At 34.0% G+C, this 12,086-nt stretch overlaps 1 protein-coding gene across 1 annotated transcript in view; it reads left to right on the top strand.

Annotated features, from left to right (window-relative positions):
- LOC311085623 (uncharacterized protein) overlaps positions 1 to 12,086 on the top strand; it is a 159,792-nt gene that overhangs the window by 95,953 nt on the left and 51,753 nt on the right. Inside the window, exons 46-48 of the mRNA XM_084118156.1 lie at positions 460 to 633; positions 1,100 to 1,273; positions 1,715 to 1,888. Coding sequence (XP_083974282.1) covers positions 460 to 633; positions 1,100 to 1,273; positions 1,715 to 1,888 — 522 coding nt within the window. The remainder of the gene's footprint in view (positions 1 to 459; positions 634 to 1,099; positions 1,274 to 1,714; positions 1,889 to 12,086) is intronic.

Genomic DNA, 12,086 nt, shown 5'->3' with positions numbered 1-12,086 from the left:
CACCCTCATGTTGTTTCAAACCTGTATGAATTTCTTTCTTCTGCTGAACAGAAAGGAAGATATTTAGAAGAATGTCAGTAACCAGACAGTTTATGGTCTCATTGACTTCCATAGTATATATCTTTCCTACTATGGAAGTCAATGGGACCAGAAACTGTCTGGTTACTGACATTCTTCTAAATATCTTCCTTTCTGTTCAGCAGAAGAAAGAAATTCATACAGGTTTGAAACAACATGAGGGTGAGTATATGATGACAGAATTTTCATTTTAAAGTGGAGTATCCCTTTAACAGACTTGAAGGGATTTAGTTGTTCACTTTTGTTTTGAGCGTCCCTAGAGATCGTGTCTCCTCTGCCATTGAAGGGCGCAAAAAAATTGGAGTTTGTCCTTTATTTGTTATGAATATAATATTACTGTGCAAAATGAAGATTTTCTTTTTCTCATTTCTCCAAATGTAGATTAGGCAGCTGTGATATGACAGATGAAGGTTGTTCTGCTGTGACTTCAGCTCTGAAATCAAACCCATCACACCTGAGAGAGCTGAACTTCAGTGAGAATAAACTAGGAGACTCTGGAGTGAAAAACCTCAGAGATCTACTGAGGAACAAACAATGCAAACTGGAGAAACTAGTGTAAGTTACATTATACTGTACAGCAGTTACTGTGAGATTACAGTTCACTGTTTATTTTAAGACAACAGGACTCAAGTAATAGTGTTTATATGTCTGCACCTTCTGTTACACTTTATTTTAAATTTCTTTTAACTTGTAATACATCTTAATAAAAAAATTCTCACAGCCCCCTTTTCATCATAAAATTCAATATGGCGTCTAACCTGACTAAGGTCTATTGTATTAAATTTGATAAAATGTACTGATTGTCTTAATGTGGAATAGAAATATGCTATGATAAAGAGTAAAGAAAAGAGACATAAAATAAATAGAACACAAATGAATGAGAATAAACATCTTCCAGCACACAGAACTATTGTGACAGTTGAAAACAGAGTATGGGAATTTAACTAAGTGCCTGATGTAGAACTTCAGTTAGACTGTTCACATTGATCTGAGTCATTGTCTTTTCTCTTTCTGTCTTCAGTCTGACTGAATGCAGTATTACAGAGAAACAGTGTCTCATCCTGACTTCAGCTCTGAAATCAAACCCATCACACCTGAGAGATCTGGACCTCAGTGGGAATAAACTAGGAGATTCTGGAGTGAAAAACCTCAGAGATCTACTGAGGAACAAACAATGCAAGCTGGAGAAACTAGAGTTAGTATCATTATACTGTAGAGCAGTTTCTGTGTGGTTATTTTAAGACAACAGGACTCAAGTAATAGTGTTTATAGCTCTGGACCTTCTGTTACACTTTATTTTAAATGTCTTTTAACAAGTAATAAGTCTTAATAAAAAAATTCTCACAGCCTCCTTTTCATCATAAAATTCAATATTGTGTCTAACCTGACTAAGGTCTATTGTATTAAATTTGAAGAATTTTTACTGATTGTCTAAATGTGGAATAGAAATCTGCTATGATAAAGAGTAAAGAAAAGAGACATAAAAGAAATGAATGAGAATAAACATCTTCCAGCACACAGAACTATTGTGACAGTTGAAAACAGAGTATGGGAATTAAACTAGTGCCTGATGTAGAACTTCAGTTTGGTGGTTCACATAGATCCGAGTCATTGTCTTTTCTCTTTCTGTCTTCAGTCTGTGTGGATGCAGTATTACAGAGAAACAGTGTCTCATCCTGACTTCAGCTCTGAAATCAAACCCATCACTCCTGAGAAAGCTGAACCTGAGTGAGAATGAAATAGGAAACACAGGAGTGAATCACTTATGTGACGTACTGAAGGATTCACACTGTAAACTGGAGAGATTGAGGTCAGTAACATTCACCTACAACAGTGGTTCTCAAACTTCTCTTATGGACATAAACCACATTTTGGATAAAATATTTTGTTTAATATTAATATTCCTGTAGTTCAGTTAATGAATCATGTGCCTATGAGACCCACATCAGTTCTTTGACTCTTTCCTTTTGCAGATCTGTATAATCTAATAACACACACACACACACCACAATAGTAAAATTTAGAAGTTTTGAAAGCCAAATAAATACATTTATACATCTGTAGAAAGTTAGTCTATTTCAAAAGTCTATTTCCCATCTTTTTAGAGGTGCTTGAAGTGCTCTGTCTGGTTTAAAGATCAATATGTGCTCAACGCACCGTATATCCAGGCCTGGTTGTGCTTTGTACCACCTGAGATGAAAATGACTAAAGGAATAAAAAAAATTTAAGCTACACTATGCATTTTAAAAAAAAATAATAATTTAAAAAATAACACATTATTAATCTGAGAGTGCAAAAAGATCAGTCTTCCAAACCGTGTCTGTACCCAAATACACTTTGATAAACCTGTAATATTGAACTGTATTTTAGAGCTGTTTGTATGGATTTCATGGGAAGTTACATGCATCATACGCCACTAGAGGGAGAGTAGTGTAGTGTAGCGATTAAAGAGATACTCAACCCAAAACTGAAAATTTAATAATTTTAAATCTAATCACCCTCATGCCATTTCAGATTTATATGAGTTTCTCCAGATGAACGGCAAGATTTTTAGATAAATAATCTGTCTCTATGAGTCTATACAAGTGTACTGGACCTCCAAAAATGACGCTTCATAAAACACATAAAGCAAATACTGTGGTTATCCATACGAGCCCGGTTGATTAATTAAATTCTTCTGAAGCAAAACGACAGGTGTTTGTGAGAAAAAACAAAAACTTTTAAACAATAAACCATAAGATCATCTATAAACCAACTGTAACCTTGTGTGGAGTATCTCTTTAAAAACACTTCAACAAAATGTTCAATAATTTTAAACCAAGACTCTGTCTCTCCTGAAAAGACTGTTTACAGTGTATTTGTGGAAAATAGTCGTATTTTGTGATCTGGTGAAAGTAAGATGATCTCTGTCTGTTTGTCTCTTTCTAGCCTAAATGACTGTGGCATTACAGATGTTTCTGCTTTAACTCAGTCTTTGTCAAACTCAAACGCACTGCAGTTTTTAAAAGAGCTTGATCTGAGGGACAATATGATCAGAGACTTAAAGGAGCTCAGAGACGTGATACGAGACTCAAACTGTACACTGAGGTGAGTAAACATCAGTGATGTTAAAGATACTTTCTTTTATCTCTGACAGTCTTTCAGTTTTTGTGCAGAGAAAATATAATTAAGTTTTATTGAAACAATGAGGGCAAAGTTTAAATTGATTGAAAACCAGTTAAGCACAAGCCCACCACACCATACAGTTTACATGGAGATGATAATAATATCGTTTTCAAAAACTTGCACTTTCAAACACTAGTTTCAAAGTTTGCATTGTCAGGCCACCAACATGCTGTGGTGTAAATGAACGGCCAGAATGCATTCAAAGTTTTCTGTTGAAAAATGTGTCGTGTAAATGGCCCTATAAATTATTTTTACAATGTAAATGAGTCAACCCGGAACTTACTTAAACTGGACAATGACTATCTTCTAGAGCTGCTGTACAGCCAAAAAAATATGTTGCTTTAATTTCCTGTTATCTCTGTAAAGCTGTTTTGTAAAAATTTGTGTTGTAAAAAGCGCTATATAAATGAAGGTGACTTAGCTTGACATGACCAATGAAATCTCTAGAATCAGCCGAGGGGCAGGGTTTGTACTTTAGTGGTTTCTGGAGAAAAAACTAAGGAACAAACAACTTTGTTGAACAAAAGCTTTATGTTATAATTAGTGCTGTCAATCGATTAAAAACTTTAACTAGATTAATCACACATTTTTTCTGTGATTAATCGCGATTAATCGCAATTAATCGCAATAAAAAAAGAAATGTTTTTGTACGTTTTTAATATATTTTATAATGTAATAATTTCACAGTTAATCAAATGAATGTAGAAACAACATAAAAACAGTATATTTTAAATACTTGTTTAATGGCATCTTTTTATGAATGAAGGCCAGTATTACTGATATTAATACAGCTACTGATTTTTTTTTTCCACATTTATTAGGCTTCAAAAATATAACAGTTTTTAATTTAAGTGAACTTAAAACAATGCTAACATAAACCCATAATAAATGTCATATTTACTCGTGCCCTTCCTGTCTTAACAGTTAGGAAATATACAGAAATTGAATAAAGTTATCAAAGTTATATGCAGTCTGCACTGCATAAACTATAAATTAAATAGTTAATCCTTATTAAAGCTACAAAAGTTATTTAGTCAAGAGCAGTGAGTCATTTTCTCTGTTCCCTTTGTTCTTTAACTTTACTGACAGGAAGCTTTATTGGCTGCTGCTGTCCCTTTAAGAGCAGACAGACACGCGGATCTCACCGTTTATATACTGTCTATGCCTCATTCTCTCACAACTCTTTGTTCATTTTAGACTTTATATAAATCATTTAAGTCTGCTCTTATGAGGATAATCGACAAAACTGACATTTTGAGATTGTTATTGTTATTGTTAGTTCAAGCGCGAAAGAGAACTGGATTCTGGCGCCCTGTCTGCATTGTGTGTGTGTATGTGTGTCACATAGGCTAAGGACATTCACAGACTGCGCATTCTCTTTTGTCTTGCCGCGCTTGAAATGTTTAAAAGCATTTAAATGAATAAGAGCGTGATCATATAATGTAAGCTAGCCAACGGATGGCAGAAAAGACGGATGCTGCGTTAATTGCGTTAAATATTTTAACACGTTAAACCAGACAAAAATTAATCGCATGCGTTAACGCGTTAACGTTGACAGCACTAGTTATAATATATATAATATATAGTATATAGCTCATCAGTAGAAAATCAATAGAATTTGATAGAACAAAATTAGACTGATAGTTGTACACCGATTGTAAAACGCAGGTAAAATCAGTGCAGATTCCAGATTCAGCTCACAGCTGTCCAGCCTCACATGATCAATGTCTCTGTCTCTTGTGTGTTTCTACTTTCACAAGCATCACGTCACATTGCTTTAGGCTTTCTTTACTTTATAAAACCTAAGAAATATGTGAGGATCTGATGTCTGTACAACTTAATCTAAAATGTACATTCTATATTCAAATAAAAACTCTGTTCTCAACTGACAATATCAGTTTTATATCTTTAATGCACAGGGATTTGGTGAGACCATTTAAAACCTATATCTTATGAATTCAGAGTGATTATACAGAAATGCATGTATTCAATAGAAGATTTAAACTGCTTCAAACCACACTGCTTCGACAAATGTATCAAAAAAGTTTATCATACTAGCTCTTTTGTATTACTATTTAAAATGACTAGTAATGTAAACAGCATTATTAGAACAGAACAGAAGTACACATAAGTGATATTGAATGATTATTGTTGGTTTAGTACTCTTACAAATGATAGTTTTATTTTATTTACAGGTGAAATGGATTGAGAAGATCTTGGTCAGAGCTGAGATGAAGCAAGAATAAAGAAGTCTTTAGTATAAGGCCTTCAATCATGATGATATTGGAATTAAACTCATTCATCTTGAAGAGATTAAAATATTGCTAATCATAACTGTCATTGCCAAATTTAGCACTCAAATGTATCAAGTGATATTGAACGTTAAATTGTTGTGGGCTACATGATTTCTTTATGCCTTCCTGTCATTTTCCATTTGTGGACATTTTCAGGGATGAGATTCTTCCGGAATAATCTGCCTAAAATCATGACCCACATGAATCATGCAGATCAGTAATAAAAATGTTTGGGTGGGGGGTTTGGTGGGTTGATCACTGCCCTCTCATCTTAATCACGCTATGTGATATGGGATAATATTAAACCATTTGTCTGTGATATTTTTTTGAGAGAGAGAGAGTCCCCACTAGTGATAGTATTGGCCGAGAGAAAACAAAAGTTTAGTCCGGTTACACTTTAGGGCTGTGATATAAATCTGATTTTATTTTTGATTTTGGCTTCCAAGAATTATAAAAATAAGATAATATATTTGATATAGACGTTCGGTCTAGCACAACTTCCTTCCCTTCACAGCGGTGCGCATTCCTTCCTCCCTCCCTAAAACCCAAACTTCACGTCAGAATCAGCACAATCTGTGATTACTGTACACTAATACGCGAGAGACGCTGTTCAACTTCAAGTTTCAAATTCAAATTCATGGTTTTATCACAATTCTTTTTCATGTTGATTTTACTATTTTGCAAGTGACCATTACACCCAAACTAATTTCCCTATTTTAAAAACAAAGCCTTACAAGTAAACAAAAAATAAAAATAAAAGACTGACGTTCTGCCTACTTGCCTGTCAATCATCCACTGAGCTGAAACAAATGAAGTTTGCCAGTTACATGCAGCTTTTAATGAACATAACCTGTACAGAAAACTCTGAGAAGCATATACATACGAAACTTCTTCACTATTATTATCCTGATAGTTTAGTTATCCTGGTAGTTGTTTAGTTTAACAAACAGTTTGTTGATTGTTTAGATTAAAATCCAAGTAAATCTATAAAAAATGCTGCACTTAAACCAAACCTCTTTCTAGAGACCCTGGCATTAGTGTATATTATTAGTATGTGATTATTTTTAAAAACTTACATTTACAGTCATGGTCAGAATTAATGGCACCCCTGGTAAATATGATCAAAACTGTCTGTAAAAAATAAATCTGCATCGTTTATCCTTTTGATCTTTCATTTAAAAACTTTGCAAAATTCTAACCTTTTATTGAAGTAAGAGAGGGGGGGAGGGGAATCACATTATGAAATACATTTTCCGGCCACAATTATTGGCACCCCTAGAATTTTTCACGAGTAAAATATCTCTGAAGTATATTTCCATTAATATTTACCTTTTTTAGCACACCAGGGTGACTAATAACATGAAATTGTCCAGCCATGACTTCGTGTTTCACAGGAGTTTATATATGAGGAAACACAAATGCCAAATCCTTAATCATTCATCACAATGAGTAAAACCAAAGAATATAGTTCTGATGTGCATTAAAAGATTGTTGACCATCACAAAATAGAGAGTGGCTGTGAGAAAACAGCTAAAGAATTGAAAATCCCCATTTTGACCATCAGGGAAATAATTAAGAAGTTATAATCAACTAAAGATGTTACGAATCTGCCAGGAAGAGGACGTGTGCCTATATTGCCTTAATGCACGGCGGGGAGGAAAGTTTGAGTGGCCAAAGACTCTCCAAGGATCACAGATGGAGAATTGCAGAGATTAGTTGAGTCTTGGGGGTCAGAAAGCCAAAAAAAAAAAAAAAAAAAAACTAAAAAAAAACCTACATCACCACATGTTGTTTGGGAGGGTTTCAAGAAAAATGCTCCTCGCTCCTCCAAAAACAAACTCCAGCAAATTCAATTGTCAGACACGACTGGAACTTCAAACGGCACAGGGTTCTGTGGTCAGATGAGACTAAAAAAATAGCTTTTTGCCAGCAAACACACTAGATGGGTTTGGTGAACACAAGGATAAAAAGTACCCCATGTGTACAATTTAATATACCATTGGATCTTTAATGTTGTGGCCATATTTTTCTGCTGGAGGTCCTGGACTTCTTGTTCAGATACATGGCATTGTGGATTCTATCAAATATCAACAGATAAAAAATCAAAACCTGATGCCTTCTGCTAGAAATCTTATAATATGCCGTGGTTGGATCTTCCATCAGGACAACGATCCAAAACAAACATCAAAATCAACACAAAAATGTGTTAGGGAGCACAAAATGAAGCTTCTGCCATGACCGTCCGTCCCAGTTCCCTGACCTGATGAGTGGAGTGAACTGAAGAGAAGCAGCACAAACATGGAGCTGAGAATCTGAAGGATCTGGAGAGATTCTGTATGGAGGAATGGTCTCTGATCTCATCAGGTGTTCTCCAAACTCATCAGGCATTATAGGAGAAGACTCAGAGCTGGTATCTTGTCAAAAGGAGATTGCAAAAAGTATTAAATAAAAGGGTGCCAATAATTGTGGCCAACGTGTTTTGGAGAAAAACATTTATTTCATAATGTGATTTCCCCCCCACTTTCAATTATTTTACTTCAATGAAAGGTTAGAATTTTGCAAATGTTTTAAATGAAAGATCAAAAGGATAAACAATGCACATTTATTTTTTACAGCCAGTTTTGATCATATTTACCAGGGGTGCCATTAATTCTGACCATGACTGTAGATGTTGTATAGCTGATTCAGTTAATGACAAATAATCATGTTTATTTGTTTAAAGCAGAATAAGGTTCTTCCTCTTCATCATTTTTTCTTTTCATCAGATAACTCTGTCATAGCAACAACTTAATCACTTACATTCTATGAATCTAATGCACTTTATTTCTTTATCCACTCATGGTTTTCATTTAGTTCTGTCAGCTACTGTTGTCTATCTTTTTCTTAATAAAATTACTTTTATTGCACCTGTGTCTTCCTTGTGTTGATAATGCAGTCAGACTCAGTTATCCACTATCTCATAAATCCTTTAGATTGTTCAGCTGACAAACTCCCTCCAGTTTACATGTTCATTTATTCTGCAGTCCTCCTTGATTGTTCTTAGTTGTAAGTTAAGTTAATGCAAGTAGTTAAGGTGAAAATCCTGAGGTAAGTTATAACTGTTCATTGTGCTGAACTATAATCTCTCAATTTTCATTAAACACACGTTTATGAAGGTTATGAGGCAAATATTCCGCCTCAAATGTTTCTCCTCAGGACAGACAGTTGGTGGTCAAACTGAGCTCAACAGTCTTCAAGACTGAACTTCCACTGTAAGTCTCTCAGTTTTAAAAGTTGCTTGTTATCCTAAATGATAGTAATAACAAAAAGAACATTTCTGAAGCCAAGTGGCTTTCAAAAATGTATTGAAATGGGATTTATTAATTTTTTTTTCTACACCATTCAAACAGCAGCAGGTTCCACCTTTTTTTTTTTTTTAAACAGATTTTATGAAAGCTATTGTTTCAGATGAGATAGATAATATTTGAGAATAAACTGAATTGACTGTAAATACGAGAGCTGTTCATTGTTTATTAAAAAGAATTAAACAAAAAACTGTTATAAATATACATTTTAGAATATAAAGTTTTATTTTATCTATCACTGTCATTAACCGATTCAGTTGAGGTTAGTGACTTTCTATGGAACATGTTAAGACAGACTTTTATTGGCGCGTTGAAGTGTTGTGATGGTTTTGGGGATCTTTTGGTTTGATTTTTGTAATTTTTGTTCAGGTTTGTGCTTTTATTTTCAAGTCTTTGGTCTCATTCCATGTTTGAAATCATTTATGTTCTGTTTAAATTATATATTTTTTTCTATAAGTAGCATTGCCTTATTGGGGAAAAGAGCCCAGAAAGCAAATAAACTGAGAAGTCATTAAATCTTATTGTTTCCTGACTGCATTTCCATTAACTGTTTTACACAAAATGTTAAAATGGCATTACATGCAGTTTGTGAAAGATTCATTGCTACAGAAATTATATTAATTTAGGCTACTTTTATCTACAATGTACAATTGTACATTTTATTATTATTATTTACCAGTACTACTATATTTTTAAAACAACTATTACTTAACTGTAAATAGCAGGGTCTGACAGTCTTTTTAAACGAGTTAAGGGTTAAATCCAATTTCCCCTCTGATTACCAAGAATTAAATGACAAATAGCCAAGGCAAGTTTATTTATATACCACATTTCATTCAAAATGGTAATTCAAATTTCTTTATATAAAAGTGAATGAATGCTTTTATGCGCCGTTTCCATGTCTACCAGACAGAGACTCTTTATTACTTTTTCTTTTTTCAACCTAAGGAATTTAAACGGAGGATGTCAAAATATGGAGCTATTCTTGTGCCAATAAAAATGAACGTAGCTTTTCAAGAAACTAATGAAAATATAAATTGAAACTAAATAAATTATCTCTAAAACTGAAAAAGAATAAATCGCAGGCAAATTTTTTTACTTCGTTTTTAATACACTGCATGTTTTGCTAACTATTTCTCATATTTCAATCGTTGATCTGAACTTACAAATGCGCTTCCAGAGTTTCCATTTACGCTTCTGAAGTTTTCGTTTACGCTCCCAGAGTTTTCGTTCGCCGTTCTGACACATTTCTCTCGTGGGGGCGGGGCTAGTAGCAGTGTGTTCTCATTGGTTACTGAGCTTTTGATTGATAGCTTCGTGACCTGGAAGTGAAGACGTCAGTGGTGTGTTTATGTGTGGATGTGAGCGTCTGTAATCGCAGCTTTCTATTTCATTTTAGTGATATTAAGTTTATATCTGTATTTATTTGCTGCTACACTATATTGTTGAGATGATCTCTTATAGAAGGAATAGTACAGACGAATGATATTTACCATTAGGTATCGTCGCTACGCTATATCAGGAGGATACTGGATAACGTTAGCCTACTCGTGGTAAGTCTGATTTTTATTTTTTTTTAATACTATACTAATACTATTTATAATACAGTACTGGCTTTTTTCAGGTGGAGAGGCATTTTAGAGCTCAGTGAGAGCCCATAACATTATACAGCTGAGCTGTGTTGTCTTGATTTAACTGTTAGCCCAATCATTACATGACTTGTTTATCTACATTAGGTTACAGTCTTCGATTAGATCATATTTGCTTCGATTAGATCATATTTTCTTCGATTAGATCATATTTCCCCCCAGCCACCCCAAACAACATGAGCTAGAGTACTGTGCAGTAGCCTATCTGTACTGTATCAGTCAATGACTGATGCCATAGGACCAGAGTGCTGTCAATCACTGCCTGATTCAACTTTGGCAATGTAAAGCCTTTTTTACCATGCCAATAAAGCTATTTAAACCTGAATTTCTCAACTGCTGATTAATTTGCGATGCAAAGTTTTTGAAAGAGGAGAGACACGACCACAGACCACGTCTCTGTTCGTAATATGTAAACACTGAATTATTTTGAAGTATCGCCCTGGTTGCAATATTTATTCTGATTACTTTTGTGTGATAAAGATGACTGATAAAGCTATTATATGTATCTAGTATGAGTAACAAATTGCTTTTTCTGTGTCCATATTTGACTAATAATAATGAAAAAAGTGCACTTCAAATGAACATTTCTTTGACAAATGTTACATCTTTAATAGTCTTTAATAATAAATATATGTCCACATTAAAAACTTAATACATGCAAGTAATTATGACTGAAAACATCCAGCAACTAGGGAATACACATCCATATGTTTATATATAGGGCAATACAGCCATCTACTGGTTACACAACAGTATTACAGATGATAAATGCTGCTTGACTCCGAGGTAAATATTTAGTACTGTAAAATCCCTTAAATATATATATAATAAATATTTTAAGTCTGCAACTTGTTACTGTATGGGGAGTTCACAGCAGTTTGTATTGTTAGATTATAATACATTTCTTCTCTCATTTTCCAGGGAGTGGAGCAACTTTTCCATAAACAAAATTCTTATGCTGACACAGAGGATGGAGTGATAGTACCAGAGATCCACTGTCCCTATCAGACAATAATCTTACTTTGTTCAGACACATCACCTTTGAATGACTGGGATCTTGATCTTCAGACACCTGATTTATTTTAATATAAACAATAATATAATTTAATATAAAGCAAATATTTCAATTTCCTCTAGATTAAAACAGTTCGCAAGTACACAAGAGGTTTCACTTTATTCTTATTAATCTATGCTGATCTTGGATTAGCATACCAACAGCATATGAATGTTGAGGGGATAGTTCACCCAAAAATACAATTCTCTCTTATTTTACTCACCCTCATGCTGTCCCAGATGCATTTTACTTTCTTTCTACAGATAAACACGAATTAAGATTGTAAGGAAAGTAATCCATCTCTGCGAGTCCTAAAGACGCTTTCAAAACCACACACAGTGAGCAATAATAATAGGTAATGAGGTAATCCATGCGACCTCAGTGGATGAATCAATGCCTTCTGAAGTCAAACAATAGGCTAGATAAAATAATAATAATGTAAACTGTTTTAACTATTAAAAATCTTACGTACATGGGTTACAATCCACTTGTATTATGGACT

Source organism: Abramis brama, assembly GCF_963993115.1.
Source record: "Abramis brama genome assembly, chromosome: 6".
In the NCBI taxonomy this organism is placed as follows: Eukaryota; Metazoa; Chordata; class Actinopteri; order Cypriniformes; family Leuciscidae; genus Abramis; species Abramis brama.
This window is presented reverse-complemented; position numbering and strand designations above follow the sequence as displayed.